The following is a 23,438-nucleotide window of genomic DNA, read 5'->3' on the forward strand; positions in this document are numbered from 1 at the left end:
AAAAGTAGCAAATGTTGGATGACTACTGAGAAGGCTCCGGGAATGTTCCGTGGGTTTGCGTGGGGTATTGGCAGTGAGTGGTAGTACTGTAGTCTGTGTGGAGGACATGAATAGTTCCATGTGGAGGTTGACAGAAGACAGCAGAGGAGGGGGGTTAAGACTGAGGAGGGTCTTGCCATGCATCTGTATTGGGATCAGTGATTAGGGCTGTGTATTTTACCATAGTGTTTCGTTCTAGCTCCCCGCAGCACCCTGTCGCCTTCTTGTTAATGAGTATTCCTCTGTCTCTCCTGTGTAACGAGGACAGGCCTCATTAATCTATTGGCTGCAATTACAGAACCGCAATTATTATTTGCACTTCTCATTAAATGAACTTGGAATGGTTATTGTTGGTTATTTATCCATCCACTCCCATCCCGTGTGGAAAACAGAGGGGCTTAATTAACTTCCAGCCCTGGGATCAAGACAGGAGCTCAGGCAGGCTGTTCACGCAGGGGGATTACTTGACAGGGAGTCATTGTGTAAGATATAATCTGTCATCTTCACCCCCCCGTCCTACATCCCAGGTAGAAATCAGAAACACATTTTCTAATAAAATGCTTTCATGCCTCTCGTCAAACAAACCGATGTGTTTTTAAATAATGATCACACAAAAAAATACGTTAACCGTTTACCTGCCAGCTAGATCTAGAAACGGATGTAGAACTGTTAATATTAGCGCTGCTCATGTAATGCTAACACATAGTAATCAAGCTCAAGGTATGACTTCCACGGGCCCGAAGGGGAAGCTAAATAAAAATGTGTTAAACATATAAATACCTTCCTCTGTAATACAGTATCACATTGTTCTCCTCTCAAGTTATGCAGAACAAAGATTAACAGTGGGGTTTGGAGGTCATAGACTTGTCATTTGCTCTGTTCATCCCTGAACACTGGATGAATACAATTTTCCAGGAAGACATTATTATAGTGTATATGTATATGCAATATAGTATAGTAAAAGCAATGCACATGGATCAGCCCATGTGGCTGAATTAAGGGTCAGTATATGCATGATGAGATCTACTTAGCTGAATTTCTGTTGCCATTATTGAGGTGAATAGGTATACCCAGTACATGCATTGTACACAAAATTCTATTACAGGTTGAGTATCCCGTAATCCATAATGCTCGGGACCAGGAGAATTTTGGATAACGGATTATTCCGTATTTCGGAATATTTTAATATTTCAATTATGTATTTTGAAGTATCTTGTGTATAAACACATCAAACACGTGAACTACACACAAATATATTTTATTTGTTCAAAAAACAAGGTTTCAAAACATGAAACAAAATGTGTGTACTATCTCAGATATTGAATTTGAATGCCAAGCAATCATTGTCTTGTACATATATATAGTGCCAGTTCATGTCCTCAGTAGTGCCAGTTACACATCATGTCCTCAGTAGTGCCAGTTACACATCATGTCCTCAGTAGTGCCAGTTACATATCATGTCCTCAGTAGTGCCAGTTACATATCATGTCCTCAGTAATGCCAGTTACATATCATGTCCTCAGTAGTGCCAGTTACATATCATGTCCTCAGTAGTGTTGTTACAGATGCCCCCAGTGAGTTTTTAGCACTTTCTGGAATGTATGGTTTTCGGAATAATTTGGATAACGGATATTCGGATACGGGATACTCAACCTGTATTACCAATGTGCATTTGATATTTTAAATTAACAATAATTCACAGTATTACCCATTGATGGCAATGAGTATCCATAAATTGTCACATGGAGCAGACATCTCATTCACTTCACTCCGGTGGTTCTGGCAGTGTTGTTAGGGAAGCGGTCATTAGGTCTGCAAGCATAACGTTGATTACTATAGGACGACACAAGCATTAGGTCAACATGAAAAAGATGGACATGAGTTTTTCATACTTTACTATTAAAGTGGGCATAGAGTGAGAATATAAAAGTGCCCGAAGCATGGTGGGTGAAAGTACACTTATGAGGTCTCCATGTCAACTTAATCGACAAACACTAAAAACATGAAAAATTCATGTCGACTTAATACTCAGTAATGCCAGTTACATATCATGTCCTCAGTAGTGCCAGTTACATATCATGTCCTCAGTAGTGTTGTTACAGATGCCCCCAGTGAGTTTTTAGCACTTTCTGGAATGTATGGTTTTCGGAATAATTTGGATAACGGATATTCGGATACGGGATACTCAACCTGTATTACCAATGTGCATTTGATATTTTAAATTAACAATAATTCACAGTATTACCCATTGATGGCAATGAGTATCCATAAATTGTCACATGGAGCAGACATCTCATTCACTTCACTCCGGTGGTTCTGGCAGTGTTGTTAGGGAAGCGGTCATTAGGTCTGCAAGCATAACGTCGATTACTATAGGACGACACAAGCATTAGGTCAACATGAAAAAGATGGACATGAGTTTTTCATACTTTACTATTAAAGTGGGCATAGAGTGAGAATATAAAAGTGCCCGAAGCATGGTGGGTGAAAGTACACTTATGAGGTCTCCATGTCAACTTAATCGACAAACACTAAAAACATGAAAAATTCATGTCGACTTAATACTTGTGTCGATCGGCCCATGTTGCCCTAATGCATGTTGACCTATTTCATGTGTTGACATAGTGACTCGACCTATAGCTTTGTGCACACGCATAAATCAGGTCACTTTTATGTGCATGTACGTTCTTGGTGAAATGGGTATGAAGCTGACATCTGCTGATGGCAGCCGCCCATCCACGTCACCGGGCGAATACCATAGGAACGCCCAGCGCCCCCGCCTACTGGCCGCAAGGTCAGGATCCCAGCACTCAACAGTCGGAATTCCATGTTTCTAGTGTCAGAAGTGGGTGTGCCGGGAAACATTCGAAAATCCACGGCTGTTTTTGAAAGTCGGATCTGTTTTGTCGGAATCTGCCTTCAATTCTGTCAGAAACGGTAGCATTGAGTAGATGGGGCCCACTATTTCCCCTGTCCGAAATAGCGGCTGGGATTGAATATCCCCCATAAAGTATCAGCCAATCAACTATTACTTGCCATGTTATAGGATGTGTTGGAGATATGACCATTAGGAGCTGATTGGCTGGTCCTTTATCACTCTCCACTTTAACTCTTGTTAAGGCTTAATACATCTGGCCCAATAAGACTTTAATTTATTCTACAAACAGCTGAGGTACCCGGCCTTGCTCAGGTTTGGTTGTGCTATATTAGCATTAGCTGAATTTTATCCTTCTCTTGATTTAAGCATGACCGCTCTTCCAACAGACCCAGGAGGTGGCTGCGTAGTGTCATCTGAAGTTCTCATCCATGCCCGTGGTGTGCCCAGCGTTCTCCTCTCTGTGGTTGCCTCCCCATTCTAACCACATTTTTTTTCTTAAACCCCAGTCCTCTACCCTCTCTGTTATGCAACTTTGCCATATCTTGCTTTCCTTACCAACTTTGTGTAGTGGCCGGACCCCTTATTAGGCCCACGGGGTCGAGATTGGGGGTCTTGGTGGCTGTGAACCTAATCTGGACCCAATCAAGTCACCTCGTATTGGTTTTATCCAAATCGATCCAACATAATGCATACAGGACAAACACACAGACAAATATCAACAGATGACAAATAAGTAAGAGATTATTCCCCATTTTAATGCCATATATTTCCCCTAAAAACCATGTAATGAGGACATAGCTCTGAGGAGTATTGGAAGAAAGACGTTTCTATACTACTTATTTTATGTATTTATGTATCCTTTTTAATATAGATATAAATCTATAGAGAGAGAGATTTTATATACACACAAACCTATGTTTCTAATTAGATATTTATATGTATGTAAAATACATTCTTTAATATATGATGTTTACTAGATAAATATGCTTGTTATTCTCTAGCTTCTGCCTTAATTAGCAAGGTTTGTCAGTGAAGGGTAAGGGGTGGATGGGCTGCCTCACCCCTAAATGCTCTCCTCTTATTGTCTAATACACTATGGCACTCTCTCCCCTCTTAGCACCTGGAGTCACGTCTACAGGCTCTTGGCTGTCGTTATGTGCGGCTTCTGTTGTCGGAAATCTTCCCTAATAAACTCCAGCTGTTCCCAGAGGTGGACGCGTGAGTATAGAGAGCAGTGCTGTAAACACATAAACACTTTGTGCGCGTACAGCTCTAGGCTGGTGATGATGTCGGAGAGGGGTCTCGCTGGCGTTTCAGCAATGCCACTACACAACTAAAACGAAATAGTCCATTTTAGCGTTAGTTGTGACACTATTTGGGCATCGCTGCCCACGACCTGCTTGGGAGTTGCAGCCGCATGACATTTCTGCAGTTACAATTTGTTTTATGTGGCTTCACCTCGAGCGATGGCATATCTTTCTTTATTAGTTGCTGCTCTCGTTAGATATGCATTCTTATACTTGAATGCAGATACAAAAAAAAAAAAAACACCTTCTTCAGCTGTTTAACCTTTTAAGTGCCAACATCTGTGAGCGATGTGCAAAATATCTTTAAATGCATGACGTACATTTATGCCATGCGTCGGGAAGTACATCCCGACCATGACGTAAATGTACGTCAAATGTCGGGAAGGGGTTAAACATGCCAGCGTCGCTTACATTTGTTATATAAAGTCAAATAAAAAAATGTTGTTTTTTTTATTATTTCCTATATAAGGTAACCATTACAGGTCATTATGATGAATACAGGTGTTTGTTTGCCAATTTTTACACCTATTTTTAAAAATTCACTTGGCACTCAAAGGGTTAAGAAATGAGGCTCTTTACATACAGATGGAGACAGCCTCATTTTGCCCTTTAATAGGACTAAGTGAGTAATGGGATTACTCTGCTAATCCCCTACTGTATTGTTCTATGTATTGCATTGTAGCTGAGAACAGTAGGCCTTGTGTAGCCATGGCTGTCCAGAGGCGGCTAGATGAGGATGACTCCATCTGTATGTACATATGCTGTATGAACCTGGTTATTTGGCCAGGATTGGTGTAATGTAAACTGCCCTGTTGCTGGTTAACCACAAGTCCTGCCTGCCCTGTCCGCTACAGGTCACCCCTCTCCTCTGTGGACAGAGATATTCATCAATAGAGAGCCGCCGTACTGTGTGTGACTCCTGTCATTGTGTGTTGTCTGCTTTCTCCTGCTGCATACAAATCACAGGCCTTCAATGCGATAAATATTGTCACGTATTTGAAGATGTTCCTGACATGGTCTTGATGAGTAGAACATATGATTGAGGTCTTTCTCAGCAACAATTAGTCTTGCAGACAAGACCCTGAATTGCATAATGCAAAGGAAACTTGGAACATAAACTGAGCTTTTAGGTTTTTCTCATTTATTCAAAACAGAATCTTGAGAAATGTTCAGTTTTTTACAAAAATTCTCTTCAGTTTGTCTTTGTTCGCACTAATGCACAATTTAAGTACAAACTTCTCCTCAGAGAGTAACTTCCAAGGTCACTGTCTGCGTCTCACTGCATGTCTTCCACTGACCGGCTTCAGCTTTTGACCCCCGTGTACTTTGCGCTGAGCATCTAACCTTTTATTTTGTCACCGCTAGCTCCAATGCTTTCCACCTCATACCTTGCAAACTTGTAAGTCTTCCTTACTTATTTTCTACACTGTGCTCCTCTCTTATTTTTCAATCCATATCTGATTGATCTTGGTCTATCTCTCAGGCAATCTGTCGATCTGTCTCTAGAGCGGTCTGCTGCTCCCTTCCTGTGTCTCCCTCCCTCTCCATACGCATTTTTGTTGTGCACTGATGTGTCCTGTCTTACTGTTGGTTTCAATGCAGAAAATAGTCCCTCTCAGTGCGCATTTCACCCAGCTTCACCAAGCGCCTTTTCCACTCAGTACCCATCTTTGCATGATTAAAATAAAGATCAATTTGATGTAGTCTGAATATCTTTAAATAGGACTCATAGCCCTAAAACCTCAGGCTAGCATTTCTGGTACACTTCCATTGGCTTTTTGCTGCATCTGCGATTTGACTAAAGGCCCCCCCCCCCCCCCATACACTATTGCATGCATGCAATACCTTGGCAACTGCCTGCCGGGGAGCACCCTGGCGGCTGGATCGATTTACAATACCTCATGGGGTTATTCTGGTTGGTTTGCAAAAGCAAACTCCTTCTTTAATGGACAAAACCATGTGCAGTGCAGGTGGGGCAGATGTAACCTGTACAGAGAGTTACATTTGGGTGGGGTGTGTTCAAACTGAAATGTATATTAGCATTTACCATTTAAAGTTCACCAAGGCACTGCTACTTATCCTCTTCGGCCTTGGACTTAGTGACACAGAGCTGTAAGAGTTAATTTAACACTTTGTCAGACCAGTCTGCATGACCTGGCTAGCTGACCCACTGGTGCACAAGGGAATTTAAACTCCCCAAAAAAGTGTTAGCCTTGTGGGACTTGGCAAGTCTTATTACGGGCAGGGACTCCAACCAGGTGATATCACTTCTATCGTACTTTGATATATGGACCCCACTGCCTCTTTCTCTCCCCCTCACTCTCTGTTTCCCTGCCTTGTCCCTTTCTTTCTCTCTGACTTTTTTCTCTCCCCCTGTGATGTTTTTCACTTTCCCTATGACGTTCTGCCGCCCCCCCCCCCCCCCCCTTGTGTTTGTGTTCACCCTACACCTGTATCCTCCGGTCTCTCCCTCTACTTGTTCCTCTTAAGTTTTCTCTGTCTGCTTGTCCAAACTCTCTTACCCCCTTCCTCTTTTAGGGTGTCACTCCCTCTTCTTTCTGTTCCCTTCTCATCTTCTTTTCTACCACCTCCTCTCCCCATCATAGGCAAATACAGGGGGGTTTTGGGTGCCTAAACTAAGCACCACCCCAACCAGCAGCTCAAATCCTGCACAATAGTAAATTATACATATTTGTAGTCATAAAATGCAGTGTAAGTAAGACAGAGAGGAGATGTGCCACATGCCCACTGGCAGTAACTTCCTTCCATGGGCAGGATGCACTAAGGCTTTCCGTCACGTTCCATGGTGTTTTTCTATGCCGTTATCTCCTTTGCATAGGCTGTATTCTCTTTTCCCGAAGTGTGATCACCGCACTTCTGCATTCTTTCCTGTTTCATCACGGTGCGGCCTCCCCATAGGAGCATATGTAGTTCTTGTGTCTTCTGTATTCTCTAAGACGCGACGCGGGCTTTCACACTGCAAATTAATTTGCTTCCTCAAGCTTGCATATCGCATTGCTGGGGTATATATACTAAGAGATACTTAAGGGGGAGGTTTTGTTTTTTTAGGCACAAATATAAACTAAAAGGTCATCTACTAAGCCACCAGGGGCACACAGTAAAGCCATTAGACAAGTCTGTAATAAAAAAAAAATGTAAAAAAAGAAATAAACTACTCGGGGAAGCGCTGCTGCACACACTACATAGCGGGCGCATGTGCATTTGACAAAATGAAGGACCGACCGGACAGCGCGCCCGGGGGCCTATACCACAAAGTGATTGCGGAAACAGAAACTTTAGATCATAAAGCAAAGTTGAAAGGAGTAATGTTGCAAAATTGATGCGAAAAAAAAAAATAGCAATAAAAAAGACATATCGAGACTACTGTAAGTGCATCTCCCCCCATGTCTATGTGAGGTAGTCAGTGTGGTTTCCGAATATCGGTCAATTCACCAGTCCGAATTCAGTCTTCTGACTTTTGGAAACGTTTCGGCAGTCGAAATCCACATGTATTGTCGAACTTTTTTAAAAGGTCGAATCTGCACGGGCTTTAAATGTTCAATATAATTTGTAGACATCAACGGTTTCTATTTTTTCCTGTACCTTTATTACCTTCTAAAGGCTTTTAAAGGTGCAAACCGTGTAGTGATCTGAACAGCTATAGAGAATGTTTTTAAATTCTGAGTGCAAAATAAAAAGAAAGACTTTAAGAAAGGAAAAATGATGGAAAAGCCATTCCTTTAGCTGTTTATATTTAACTAGGATGTTCAAGTTAAGAACATTAATGAGATGCCTATTATTTCTGACCTGATGAAAAGGAAAGGTTAGCTCCCGAAAGCTCGTTAGAACAAAATGCAGGCAGTCCATTAACGAAGTATCACAAACCACAAATGTGGTGGAACAGCATCCTTCCCCAGACTGAACTGGATGCTACATTAGGTTATCAGAATGTTTCCTGACCAGTTTCAGAGACTATACATTTTTTATTACTTCAACATCGTTGGATCTCCCACTATTTAACCCTTTCAGCCGCTAGAGACTATAGACTCATGGTTGATCTGCCCTTTTGTGCTTCTCTGAAGGTTACAATACCCACTCTTGTGCTCTGTAGATGACTAGACTGTTTCACACCGGACATGGACCTTTGTATTGTCTTGTCACAAGAATACTTGACCTCATTTCTTTAGACCATGCATGGCCCTCCAGCTGTTGTGAAAATACAAGTCCCATCATGCATTGCCCCAGTTTATTCTATTAGGAAATGCTAAAACTATGGTAAGGCATGCTGGGATGTGTAGTTGCACAGCAGCTGGAGGGCTACAGTTTGGCCAGACCTGCTTTAGACAGTTGCAGACCTCCAGCATTTAACCAGCTCTTATTATCTAAAACATTTTCTATTCATTCTTTGCAGGTGGGTGCAGGTGGCTTGCCCAAGACTTTCTATAGATTGGGGGACGGCTTTCCCTAAACCGCTTCTTACTCCGTATGAGGTGAGCCTCAGTGTGTTACAGCTTGGTGTTGTGCTATTTCAGTCTGTTGGTAACCGGCTACAAAATAAATGCATAATAAGGAAAGGAGTTTAATCTTTTGTTTTCAGCTTTTGGATAGTAATATTTGTCAGCCTGGTTTTAATTTATGGCCCTGTTAAAGGGTACAATAGACCTTTTGGAGCAGAACTGAATTTGTTGTTAATTTTGCACAATAAATGTATGTTTTTGAAGTCCTGTGAACATAATGAAAGTAATGTAAAGAAAATGAGTGAATGGACCTATACATACACATGGATCCCTTTGCATCAATTTTACAATTGCCTGCAGCATTCATGAACATTCATACTCCATACAATGGCCCTTATTCTGGTTGGTGCGGTAATATCCGTGTGCGTTTGTGCCGCCGATGTTTTGTGTCTGCGCATGTGCAGAGGCGTCTCTGCGCATGTGCGAGCGGGGCGTACGGCCAAATCCCGCATGAAATGTGAACACTACGAACAGGGGGTGGAGAGGGGCGTGAAGGGCTATTTGGGCTCATTACCATATGCATACGCCCCACGTTTCATGGGCGTTCCCATGCAAACGCTGGGCGTACATATGGTAATGCTGTCGTGACGCACGTGTAGGGGGCGGACATATGACATCGCCGGATGTCAGCTGCCCGCCCAGATCCCTGCTTTTGCACGGAAAAATGTGGTCTGAGGTTGCGGGAGCTGGTGGACCACTCGGTCCTGCATTCGATGGTCTGCGACCATCGAATGATGGGGGAGGTTCCCTCAGATGGAGGAGGCGTATTCCGTGAAAAATACACGTGCGGTCCGTTCGGCCAGCTTCTTACCGCGTACAGACGGAGTTGGCGATCCGTATGGAAGGCGGGGTTTCGCACGCACGGTCCTGGCCGCATATTCGGATCCGGCCGCACCGATCAGAATAAGGGCCAATGTGTTGAATGTCTATGGGAGTGAGCTGGGAGTGTGTTCCGGCTTTAAAGATGCACATTAAACACTGATAAGTGAGGTAAAAGTTTTAAATGGTACAGGGCCAGATGCACTAAGCTTCAAAAGTGATAGAATGGAGAGTGATAAATAGCCAGCCAATCAGCTCCTACCTGCCATGTCACAGACTGTGTTTGTAAAATGTCAGGCAGGAGCTGATTGGCTGTTATCACTGTTGATCACTCTCCATTTTATCGCTTTTAAAGCTTAGTGCATCTGTTCCACAGTTCCTTAAACCAGTGGTTCTCAAACTATTTTGAATCACTGTGCCCCAGAGTATCAGAATTTTTTCGTGGCACCCCTAGCCGATTGGAAGCCACCAGCACTGGCTTTGTCTTACACTGACTGTAAATAGTTTGAATTGGTCCTGGACCACCAACCCAGGGCACCCCTGCAAGTGCCTCACGGCACCCTAGAGAGCCACGGCGTACAGTTTTAGAACCACCGCCTTAAGCAATTGAGACGTGCTTGGGATAAGCATATTGATATCCTTATAAATTACAAAGGATAATAAAGGGTTGAGGGGCATGCTAGATGGGCCAAGTGGTTCTTACCTGCCGTCAAATTCTCTGTATGTTTCTGTGTTTCCCTTTTTTCTCAATCAGATGGATGCTCATCAAGGGTTCCCAGAAAAGTGAATTAATTACATCAACCCACCCTAGTCCCACATTTTTTTGTCTGCTGATAAGTCATGTCTACTGGGATAGCCATAGTGGTTAGCTATACCTTTGGGATCAGGAGCTGTATTTTATCATTTAATAAGCCTAGGCTAGGTCAACCTGTAACCATATTATTTATTTACAGTTTCTTATATAGCGCACACGTATTCCGCAGCGCTTTACAGAGTATAGCTGAACATTCACATCAGTTCCTGCCCCAGTGGAGCTTACAATCTATATTCCCTACCACATGTACACGCACACACAGACATTCTAGGGTTAATTTTGTTGGAAGCCAATTAGCCTACCAGTATATTTTTGGATTGTGGGAGGAAACCGGAGGGCCCGGAGGAAACCCACGCAAGCACGGGGAGAATATACAAACTCTGCACAGTTAGGGTCATCGTGGGAATGGAACCCATGACCTCAGCGCTGTGAGGCAGTAGTGCTAACCACTACACCATCTGTGATGCCCACGGTGATGTCATATTACAGAGCTTCTGCTGACCATATGTATCATTGGGGCAGATGTATTAAGCCTGGCGAAGAGATAAACTTGAGATAAAGTGGAGATAAATTGGAAGGAGATAACGCACCAGCCAATCAGCTGGGTTTGAAATATGACAGTTGGAAGTTGATTGGCTGGTGCATTATCTCTTTCCAATTTATCTCCACTTTATCTCAAGATTATCTCTTCGCAAAGCTTAAAACATCTGCCCCCTTGTGTCATGTTATAAGGATGTGACTGCTAATTCATTGTGCGGGTTTTCTAGGCCTCTGTGGCTCTGAAGGAAGCAGAATGGCAGAAGACCTATCCCATGGACTTCTACTCAAACATGTCTCTGGGTCCTTGGACTGTGAATCATGAGTCTCACCGGCCGGTCCGTGTCTCTGCCCGGCAAACAAAGGTGAGTTCTGGTGCCAGGAACAGTTTTCTCAAACTCATTACAAAATGCATTCCAGTGTCTGCGCTTTGCCTCCCTTATCTGTGATAGACTATATTCTTTGCAGTCTTCTTCTAATCTCTTCCATCTACTATCACAACCTTTTATACATCCGAGTTTTTATTTATCTTATTGTGTTCCTTTTATTGTATATAATGCTCTACATTTTTTTAGGTTATGTTTTGATTTACATTTTTTGTTGATATTCTGACAATGAATGTTTGCTCCAAACATTCTCCTTGATTTCTGTGCAGCAATTGCACCACCTAGTGGTGAGAGATGTACTTACAGCTATTAGTCAGACTTTGTGACATTGCCTTGCAAATGTACCCAAGGGAGATGAAGTCTGAAGCCTGCACTTGGGCTCAAACATGGATCGTCTCTGTATCAGATCTAACAATGCTCACTAGATGCTGAAGCTGTTCAGACACGTGTACAGCGAGTGCATTGTATAACCGAAGGTAATAACAATGAGAGTTAGACGCTGTATAGAGTGAGCAGCAATCTGCAGAGGACCGAAGAACCCACATTCTCTCTCTCTCTCCCTCTCTCTCATACAGAGAGGAGAGTATTGTTAATGGATGTGCTGGAGCCTGTAGGAAGCTGTACACAGAAAGGGTAGAGGTCAGTGAAAGATGGAGGAGATAACCAGGCGTCTTCTGCTTGGAGCCAGTTAATGCTGCCCATTTATCATTTCCCCTAACACAGTTGTTGTGCCATTTTAAGGTCTTTAAGTAGCATTTTATATTGCTGTCTCCCTGCCCTTGTGCTATTTTATCAACAGTAATGGGACTACTATACAATTAGGGATTGTTACAGATTGTACAAGGGAAGAAAGAATGACCTCATGAAATGGGAATCAGTGGTTACCGAGTAATAGCTTCTAGAACTCTAATGCACACAGATTTACATTAGTGGCACATCCACGATGCTCAATTACCATAAAGGTACAGGAAAGAGTGCTCCGGCTTCAGGTATACACAAGACGGCACAGTGCAGCTTCTGCGCAGATCTCCAGAGGGGCTGGATTCAAATAATAGCACTATGGCCAGGTAGGGTATTATGTCCGGACTCACAGGGGTTACAGAAATGTACCTGGAGGATGTCTTTGCTTCCTCCCAGTGTATTGGCATATGCGGTACATATATGAATCTTGTCAAATTTACATATTGGAGCGGATTGGCTGGAGCAATATCACCTTGCACATAACATACATTATGGGGATAGATTCCGCTTCTCCAAGCTTCATTCATTTACCCCATGGTTACGAAGTGTTCTTAGTTGGCACTATCATTATGCATTGTCCATGATGGATGTGCTGCACCAATCTCAGGATTCAGGGGTAGATGATTGAAGCAGTGATAAGGGAGGAGAAGTGATAGTGAAGTGCCCGGTACTTTATCACCGACCGATCAGCTCCTGACTGTTAAGTTACAGGCTGGGTTTTAAAAGGGAAAGTTAGGAGCTAATTGGCAGGTGATAAAGTACCAGGCACTTTATCACTTCTCCCTTATCACTGCTTCATACATCTACCCCCCCCCCCCCCCCCCCCCCCCCCCCCAAGGTGATACTATTATTGGGAAGAAAGGCAATCTATTGAAAGTGGTAACCCCATTTGGTACTTCCTCATCTTTGCGGCCACCGCTTATGCTACGGAACTTACGTAGCAATCTTTGCGCACCACCACCATGGGTCCACACCACCCTCCTGTGCCCACGCCACCATCTATTACCTTTAGTAAAGTTGCGCGAGCCAGAAGCGTGACGAACGAACGATGATGCTATTCTGAAAGTGGCTAATGTAACTGGCGTAGCGGTGGCTGCAAAGATGATGAGGTACCCCCCATTTAATGTAACGATACAGCACAGATAAATGTTGAAGTGCAGACGGTGTATTGTGTGCTCCACTCTCTGGTTAGTAGTTGTACCCTTTCCTTACTGTTCCGTAACTGGCTATAGAGACCTGAGCACAGTGGTTTCTGCCTGCTAAGAGCCAGTCAGCTGTTACCCTCCTTTGCTTATTCATGATGGCACAAAGCAGGATCTGCTGCAGCTGGAGTCACTGTGCACAAAGGTCACAGACTGTGCTCCTGCCTTGCTGACTACTCTGCACATACACATATGGGTATATGTGTATACAGTACTTTGTATGTTAAATAGTCCCCGATATAATCGTTCCCTGGTATATATCAGAATTACAAGACTAACATTGTGATCCTTATCACACATTCGGGGCCTGATTCTACTTTGTACGGAACAGCGCAGCCGCAGGAAAGGAACTGTGCCATTCTGTACAGTATTATGTCAGTGCAGCAGGAGACATCTGTAGCGGGCAGACTACTTCTGGCTGCATCTGTGAGATCCAAGTGCTACGCCTGAGGAAGCCGCCTCCGATCACCATCCTGCCCATTAGGCACAACCTGCAATGGCAGCAGGCTGCGTTCAGTCCGCGTAAGTCGAAGCTCACTTACACTGGCTGTTTGATCTGAGGAACCAGGTCCAGGAGGTCTGCGCCCCGCGGCGCTGGGCCCGGTCTGGCTACAAAAAAGAATCAGCCCTATTGGGCACTCTCATACTTGTTAATGGCAATATCTAATCTGCTAATCTTTCAGGCCACACCCACTGTCCCGGGAAAAGCGCCTGACAGATGACAGGGTGAGCAGGGACAGCTCTAATAGTTGCGCTTGAGTGGCTGTGGGGTGATTGTGTGGGCAATGGCGCAAACAGAGAAGTGTTCGTGCAAAAAGAGTGACATAGCCACTTCAAATGGGCGGTGTCAGCATGACCTGCCACCTGTTTTTCGGTACTCTGGGAAAATTCCTCTCTATTCTATTCCAAATACACCTTACCTATAGTTTTAACTGCGATAGGGAACTTCTGAACCATTGCCTTTCTCCAACCTCCTGTTTTCCCAGCCTCCTGCAATACAGAAGCCCCTTACTGTATCTCTCAGCCTCCCCTTCTGTGTCTCAGAGCCCCCCACTGTTGTTTCTCAGCCTCTTTTACCATCCTTTTCTGTGTCAGCCTTACATGCTGTTCCTCATCAGCCTCCCTCTCTACCACTCTCACTCACTCCCCTGCTGTAACATTTCCTGGAAAGCACTAACATTGCATTTTGTATGTAGATACAGCCACACACACACACACACAATATAGGATTGCCGCATAGAATTTTAATCAGCAGTCTACTTGTGCATCTTATTCAAATCGTGATGCAACATTAGCATAGCTGCCCGGGAATTACCAGCGTACAGTATGTCACTGTTTATTCTCCTTTTACTCCATGTCCTCCTTTGCTTTCCCATAGTCATTTAACTTATCTCTTCCACATTTCTTTTGTACTCTCCTACGATCATCATTTATGCCACATTTCCCCTGCTGGGCATTTCATTCTCTATGCCATTTCCTGTCTATAACACTGCCCAGTCCCGTCCTCACCATGTCTTCCCTTTCTGTCCTATATATATATATTTCGTGTAACACACTGTACAGCTGTAACTCTCTTTCTGTACAATTCTAGAATGCACGTCCCAGAAAGGCTCCAGCTCCGGATGAGTGTGCAAAGACGACGGACTGCCCGTGTCGGGAAGAGATTCAGAGCCAGCCTAAGTGAACAAGTTGAGGTTGCACTGTGAGCCTCCCAGGCCTGCCCCTCCACTGATTACTACATACACTGCTGTCATTTGCCTCCTCCAACAAGCAGGTGTGAAGAAAGGAAAACAGAACAGTGTTATAAGTCAGCTCAGTAGACCTGCGAAGTATAACTCCATTAGCAGCTTCATGGCACTCAAGACCCGGAGATCACCCCCTATTAACCTGTACATATTGCAGGACCCACAGAACATCGCTCTCTTATTTTATCTCATTTATACAGCCCCGCAGTAAGATGACTGGGGTCAGATTGCACCCAGCGGCACCCTCTGTTGCTGTCTTGGGGTTTCCTGAGCCATGCGATGTCTGCTGCTAATTAAAAGCTCTGCTTAATAAGGGCATGCCTGAGCTGTGTGCTCCCCCCCCCCTCCTGCCGTTGCCTGGGAGATGAAGAATCAGAACCCACAAAGCCCCCGCTATTGGCACAGACTGCAGTATCCCCTCCTGTGAGAACCAATCACCTCCTGCGTGGAGACCAACAGCACGCTGCTCTGTAATGTCTATGTGATGGGATCACAGGCTTTAATGTTCCTTGGACCAGGCCCAGCAATCGCTGCGCCTGCAGCTACTATCTAGGGAAGAGCTGAACTCGAAGGGTGTTACATTGATTGAAGTAAGAGAGTGAATAAACAACAAACAGCAGATGCAGAGTAAAAAGCCTGAAAAGGGTCCCAGTCGTGTGAACTTCCAAGTACTTCATTATTATTTTTTTTTTTTTAGCAATAAATGCAAAACATTGTTTTCCACTTGTGTATTGGAAACAAGGCCTTAAGAACACTGCGGTTTGGGAACATCTCCTGCAGAGAGGGGAGTTGCTGGTGAGGTAGACTTTGCTTCTGTGGTAGGAATTCCATTATGACCTGGAGGTTCAGGTGCCTGGCTGAGCTGTCAAAATGATGCATACCGTAACATATTTGTTCAAAATACACCATTTCCCTAATTTGTTTTCATTTACAAGAACATTCTGGAATGAAAACTCAAGAAACAATATAGTTTATGGTAACATAAGCATTTATATACGCAGAGAATTAAAATCAAATCACAGTGTCAGCACTTAAGGATTAATATCACTTAGCGCTCACCAATGTGGGCTGAAAGCTCAATTATAACAGTCAGTTCTCGAACGCTATGATTAAACGGTTCAGCAGAAGCCACTGTCAGTTCAAAGAAGAAAGCGAGAGCGATCAGTGTTCGCAGCAGAATTTCACACGAATAATCATTCTAGATGCAGAAGGGGTGTCAAAGCCTCCATCGTGTTCGTTTTAGCATGGGCGCGTAATTCTGCAAGCCTGCATCCTGCGTGTCCAATTCTCTGTGCTCTAGATTGGGATAGTGATTAACCGTGGTGTTCAGTAATCGTTTTAATTAAAGGGAAAAAAATTATACTAAAAAGATAAAATAATAATTGTAAATGCACTCTTAATTAAAGTGTAATAATAGGCAATAAAATGTGGACGCTAGAGGATGTACTGGGATCAGGCTTCTGGCAGCACGGTATGTCACCAAATAATTTATAGCTTATGCATTTTTTACCTGTCTGCTTCCTCTTTGGCCAGCATGTTCCGGATATCGCTGCACAGTCTCACGGAGTTACGATGATACGGGACTAATCTATGTAATTATTATTTACCTGCAACTTATTCTTTTGTTTTTTTTATAAATATATTTAGACTTAATGGGTATTGTTAATAAACCATTCTAATAAATTGTGTCGGACCATATTTATTTCATTCATATTGACCTATACAAACTCGCCCTCAATTTAAGGCTGAAACTAGGGCCTTATTCTGGTCTGTGCGGACGGAGCTGAATATGAGGCCAGGACCGTGCGTCCTAAACCCCGCCTTTCGTACGGATCGCTCACTCCGTCCGAATGCGGTAAGAAGCTGTCCGAACGGACCGCAAGTGTATTTCTCATGAATACACCTCCATCTCAGGAAACCTCCCCCATCATTCGATGGTCGCAGACCATCGAATGCAGGACCGAGTGGTCAGGCAGCTCCCGCAACCTCAGACCACACGGGCATTTTTCCGTGCAAAAGCAGGGATCTGGGCCGGCAGCTGACATCCGGCAATGTCATATGTCCGCCCCCTACACGTGCGTCACGGCCGCATTACCATACGTACGCCCAGCGTTTGCATGGGAACGCCCATGAAACGCGGGGTGTAAACATATGGTAATGAGCCCAAACAGCCCTTCACGCCCCTCTCCACCCCCTGTTCGTAGTGTACACATTTCCTGCGGAATTTGGACGTGCGTCCCGTTCGCACATGCGCAGAGACGCCTCTGCACATGCGCAGACACAAAACATCGGCAGACATTACCGCACCAACCAGAATAAGGGCCTAGTTGTAGCTAATTTGTGGTTTTCATCAGAACATTCGGGTTATAATTACTAAAAGGCTGATTTCCATTGATTGGAAATCTATGAAAAATCGAGTGTTTCAGGGGCTAGAATAAGCATTTTACTAACATTATTTAAATTTAAGTGATAGTCAATGTGTTTTAGCCCTGAAATTAATGAAAATCAAACTTTTAGTGAATATACCCATACGGATCCTGCCAGCATTTGTACTTTTGCCCTGGTTTTTTTGGTGGGGAGAAAACTTTCTACCCTTTGGAATGTGGGGGCAACTTTGGACTGTAGCCCTTAAGTCCCCCATACGGTGAGAGATCACATACAATCGCCCTTGAACTGCTTGGGAAGTGGTAGGATTACTCACAATATATTGTACGCAGTCCTTTTGCATATGATGTTTCGAATGCGATTCCAACAAGGCCCGCGGGATACAATACATCTAAAATGCAGGCCATGCCATCTCCGGCTCCGATCCGCACATTGGATCGTATTCAAAGCTGAAACACATGCTATTTGATAGTTCATCGGAATTGGATGAAAAGTGCCCAAATCGTACTAGTGTTTGGGCACCTTAAGTGTTTCGAGCCGACAGATCTGCTGTTCAAGTGGACAAACCTATTTTGTTCACTTGAAAAGTAACATCATAGCAGCACCTGGTGGTGGGGGTTGATCAGTCAAAATGTTCTTGCTGTGGCATGAAGCGAAGGATGTCTTTCCTTCATTCATTTACATTGGTTTCCAGAGCATTCTTATTTTCTTTGTAGGGGTGTATGCCAGATAATTATTTCTAATTCATTAAGTTAAATATGATGGACATATGAGACAGACTACTCCTTCAAGGAGTTAAAGAAGGACTTTATAAGTGTCTCTTAAGGTACACATAGACTAGTCCGATTTGGCCAACTTGACCCTGGGTCAGATGTACTAAGGAGAATGGTAAACCACCAGCCAATAAGCTCCTAACTGGGATTTTTCAAACACTGCATGTAGCATGACAGGGGCTGGTTGTTTATCACTCTCCACTTTGTTACTTTTGGAACCTTAGTATATCTGCTCCCTTTGCCAATAATTGGGACATCTGCCTTGTTTATCGCACAAATGTGTACAAACTATAATTTCAGTGTTTCACTGTTAAATCTTCCTCACAAACATGAGCGATCGATTTGTTTTGATTTGTCCTTCCAAAGCAAAAGTCTCGTCCAGTTTCCTGATATTGGGCAATGTGTACATTCTCTATAATCGGCCATATTTCCTGTCACGGTCATATGCAGATGCACTGTGATGTGGCAGAAACATTTCCTGACCAATCATCCACCTTAACGGGCTGACCAAAAATATCTGCCAGTGTTTACTTATGTTTACACGGACTCGGTCCATTAACCTGTTATAGTTACTTTTTATAATATACATATTTGTTACATGTTATTTCCGTGTGAAGGCAATGAACACATGCAGCGGGTTGTCTGCCATCACTATGCAGGATGGTATTAAAGTTATTGATCTTTATGACCTGGACACTTCCTCTATGGCTTAGTATGGTCCCCGTGAGGGTACACATATCCCTTCTCATCCTGGTGGGAGGGGCAATTATCGTATAGTGGTAAGATCCACAGTGGAGCTCTGAGATGCGATGAAGGGAATATGGGAAAGAAGTGAAGCAATGGCCTCTTCACCGGATGCTGAGATCTGTGCACACCCCTGTAGAACCAGCAGCGTCATAGAAACTATATAAAATAATTTCCCATGAATATTTGTGTACAGTACATTCAGCCTTAACACTTACTGTATGTTAGATAAAGATAGGGTGAGAATCCAAGCTTACTCCTATCCAAGTACATGATCTTGAGCATTGATATGTAGGAGAAAACACATGTGTTCTATATGCGGAATTTATTTTTCATTCTAAAGCAGCAAATAAATGATTGCCAGTACTTGCAAATCATATGGGTTTCAGATTGGGGTCTTTATGGTTAATAATTGGTTCCTCTGTAGCTTAATTTACTGGAAATGTAGTATTTATTTTAGGGCAAAACTCCCTCAGGCTTTAAGGATTTCCAGATGGTTAAAATTGACTGGTGTACAAAATAAGTCTCTTGTGCTCAAGCATGGATATCCTTAAAACCTGGAGTGTAATACCAAAATTTGGAAAAGTCTTGGCTGTTCTGTGTGTCTGTATGTTAAGAATATTAAAAGATTTGGGAGGGGTTTCAGGTTGTATTACAAGGCACTTTATTTCTAAAATGTCAAGGTCACAGTACATGCTAGAATTCTAAGGCTGGGAGCGTGCAATTGGCCACCAGACTTCACCAGCGAGTTCGCACGAACCCGGCGTATACACATATGCAGAAATGCTGCTGCACAAAACATCGGTCCCTGTGCGAATTCGCGTCCGAGCGGATGAACCAGAATAAGGTCCTTTAATTCTTGTGAAATTTTCTAATTCCAATCAGCTCTCTTCCCTGAGAGACCAAAGCCATGTAGATAATGGGATACCAATTAGGACACGTCATTTTATTTAATTACACCCAATCGCCCTCACCAGTAACTTACTTGGAAACTGTCAATACTGTAGCAGTTCCCAGTCGTATAATCAGAAGCACCGTTGCCGAGATTATGGACTACAGGCTGGATTCTGGCATCCTTTCTAATACAACTTCAGGAGCCTAGTGTAAATATAACAATATAGTAATCGGTAACTACAGATCGGACAGTCTGAAGATGGCATACGGTCATTTGGTCGACATGGCTTTAGGTCGACAGGCCATTAGGTCGATATGGGAATTTTCACTGTTTTTTGAGCTGACGTGCCAACAGGCGGCATGCCCTACCATCCACTAGGGCGTGGCGGGAGAATAAAATAGTGGGCTGAGCACAGCGGGGCACCATGGGGATGCGGTGCACTTCAAACTGTGTCCATGTTGACCGTGTCAACATTCGGGTAAAAAAACAGTGAAAAACCCCTTGTTGACTTTTTGACTGTAGACCTAGACACTGTTGACTTAATGACCTGTCGACCTTGTCCCACGTCGACCTTTCCCCATGTCTACCATCATGCTGTAGACCAAATCCCAGATTCCAACCCCTTAAGACTAGCATAAATTAGTGTGAGATTTTTCACACCTTATTGTCCTCAACCGGTACTCAAAACAAAACCCAGCTTCAGAACAATAAAACTTAAATACAAGTTCTCTGTGAAGGGAAAGTATGACTGAAATATAGCTTTAGCCTTCAGCAAAGCAAAATGAGTGTAATAACAGGAACAGCTCCCCACTAGGGAGTAATGCAGTTTCCACAGATCTGCTGCCTGTCTTTGGGGAATACAATAGCTGTCCTATGTTTTGGCCAGCCCTCCTTATCTAGGGAACTCTGATTAGCAGAGGGGAGTCTGCTGAGATGGAGCAGAGAGCACAGCTGAGGGAAAGGTGGCTGCTAAACAAACTGGGCTGCAATGATTCCCTGGTTCCTATTGGGATGCGATTTTGCAGTGTGCCTGTAATACTCTTTCATGACTTACAGTATAACCATTTCGTGAGTTGGTTACTAAAACCTTGTCGAAATGATATGCTGTACATACAAGAATCACTGTCAGACAGGAATAAGGTTCCAGGAACATCCTGAAAAGGTGCCCATACACAGTGCAATGGCTGGGTGCGATGAGATGCGTGCTCCCGTTACACATCTCATTGCACAGCTCGAAAAGTAAATGCTGCACATACGTTTTGTACTACAGTAGATCGCATTACATTGCAAAACCTATGTGATGTAATCTATTCCAAATTGTATACAATAATTGTACTGTGTATGGGCACCTTAAGTGTTTGTTGGGTTGCTGGAGTTGCTCTTTTAAGGCCCCCATACACTATGCGATTTTGGGATGATTTCAGCCGATTTCTGCACTTTGTGCCGATAATCGGGTGAAATCGGCCCAAAATCGCAGGTGTGTGATATCTGATCCGATCCGATGCGCGGTCCCGTGCGCATCGGACCGGATCAGGGAGGTCGGACGGTCAGTACATACGATCACGTCCGACCTCCCTGTATGCTTATGCCTGCCTACCTGACAGGCATATGCATGCAGACACCGGGGGAGCAGTGGGGCGGGCAGCGGGTCCCTGAGTGCTAAGCTGGCGGTGCCGGCGAGTGCTGACCTGGCCGGGCGGTGATGATCATAGATATCAGCAGCGCTGCGGGAGTCGGGACGCGCAGTGGCGGGTATTAGATTTTAAAATTCCTGTCAAATGACTAGCCGTTCTCTGATTGGCTGGCTGAGAGCTCAGCCAATCAGAGAACGGCTAGTCATTTGACAGGAATTTTAAAATCTAATACCCGCCACTGCGCGTCCCGACTCCCGCAGCGCTGCTGATATCTATGATTATCACCGCCCGGCCAGGTCAGCACTCCCCGGCGGCGCCAGCTTAGCACTCAGGGATCCGCTGCCCGCCCCACTGCTCCCCCTGATAAGAGCACCGCCGCCCCCTGACCCTCACCGCCCACCCCCTGCGCCCCGACGTGATAAATCGCAAGCGATTTATCACATGTCAAATTTGGCTCATCAAGTGCCAAATTGTGTGTGAGTCTCCCAGGGAGCTCCCGGGCGGCTCAAAGGAGAATTGGGTCCGGCCTAATGTATGGGGGCGTCAGAGTCGGAGAGTACTCAAAGCTGGTGGGCTCAAGACATAGGGCATCAGTGAGTATGGTATTGTGATACTGTGTTGCTCGGGGCATTACGGATGGTGTAATGGTTAGCATTACCGCCTCACAGCACTGATGTCCTGGGTTCGATTCACACCATGGCCCTAACTGTGTGGAGTTTGTGTAGTCTCCCCATATTTGCGTGGGTTTCCTCCGGGTACTCCGGTTTTCTCTCACGTTCCAAAAATATACTGGTAGGTATCCTAACAAAAATTAACCCTAGAATGTCTGTGTGTGCTTGTCCATGTGTTAGGGAATATAGATTGTAAGCTCCACTGGGGCAGGGACTGATGCGAATGTTCAAATATTCTCTGTAAAGCGCTGCGGAATATGTAATAAATAATGAATACTGTGTGGACAGCCCTTTTTAGTAACTTTGCCATTGCGCAGTAAAGTGAAATGTGACTAATGTATTTTATAAATTAAGAGTGATCTAAAGGGGTTATTGTAGAAGTTCTAAATAAATAGATCCGGATGGCCTCGTCACATACAGACAGAGCAAACTTGTACCTAGAATTCAACAAAGAATAAATACATTTTCTATCATGACATGCATTACAATGAGGTTTTACTGCACCAGTTTTACAGTTTACTTTGCTCAGAGTAGGGGGTTATGTGCTGAACATTTTGTGGGCATAAATCACCAACAATATACATATAGGTTTTAAACCTAACCATAGAGCTCAGGTTTGCTTGTGCTGTATATATTCCTGGACTATAAATCATCTGGATTCCTACCAGATGTTACAAAGTAGTTCATAGTGTTCTGATGCCCAGAACTTTCACAGTCTAAGTTCCTCCCTGTTCTTTGCTTATGGGGAGATCTAAATCTTTCTCAACTGGGTTCCGGAAGACCTACAAATAAACTCTTCAGAGCGGCAGCATGATTGCTGGACTACAGGTATTTGGTGGTGAGTGCGCAAAGCTCGGCAGCATTCCCAAAAACGGGGGTTTCGCCCTTGTTTTCTGGGAGTGACAATTACAGGGTCTTAGGACCCAGATCCTGGCATGGGATGTATATTTCCCTCGGATGCTTCCCATGGAATAAGCGTATTTTCCAATGATGCAGCATCGATGTAATCGGTGGCCATCTCTGAATCAGGCTTGTGTCATTTGGATTGAATGACATTATTATTTTTTTCATTATTTGGTACTCTTTACCTAGAACGGCGCCCGCGATTAGCATCGCGGGTAAAAAATCGCGGGCATCGCATGCACATAAAAAACGGGTGCGACGCGATGCCCGCGATTTTCCCATAGGGATCAATGTTAAAAGTCAGATTGGACGCGATTTTAGTGTTAATTGGCTCAATGCCCGCGATTTTTACATAGGAAACAATGTTAAATGGGCCACAGAGCCCTAATAGTCCCCCTGAAGTCTTAAATGGCCCCCACAACTTTTAACGCCACCCCACGATCAACGT

At 44.0% G+C, this 23,438-nt stretch overlaps 1 protein-coding gene across 3 annotated transcripts in view; it reads left to right on the forward strand.

The window, feature by feature from the left end:
• Positions 1–16,657, forward strand: part of DPH1 (diphthamide biosynthesis 1) — a 254,708-nt gene extending 238,051 nt beyond the window's left edge. For all 3 annotated transcript variants that reach the window (XM_083172139.1, XM_083172141.1, XM_083172140.1), the window contains exons 9-12: positions 4,035–4,135; positions 8,636–8,714; positions 11,142–11,276; positions 14,832–16,657. In XM_083172139.1, coding sequence (XP_083028265.1) covers positions 4,035–4,135; positions 8,636–8,714; positions 11,142–11,276; positions 14,832–14,924 — 408 coding nt within the window. In that variant the 3' untranslated portion in view covers positions 14,925–16,657. The remainder of the gene's footprint in view (positions 1–4,034; positions 4,136–8,635; positions 8,715–11,141; positions 11,277–14,831) is intronic.
• The last annotated feature ends 6,781 nt before the right edge of the window (positions 16,658–23,438 follow it).

The sequence above is a fragment of the Crinia signifera genome, chromosome 2 (genome assembly GCF_055691185.1).
Source record: "Crinia signifera chromosome 2, ASM5569118v1, whole genome shotgun sequence".
Lineage (NCBI taxonomy): Eukaryota > Metazoa > Chordata > Amphibia > Anura > Myobatrachidae > Crinia > Crinia signifera.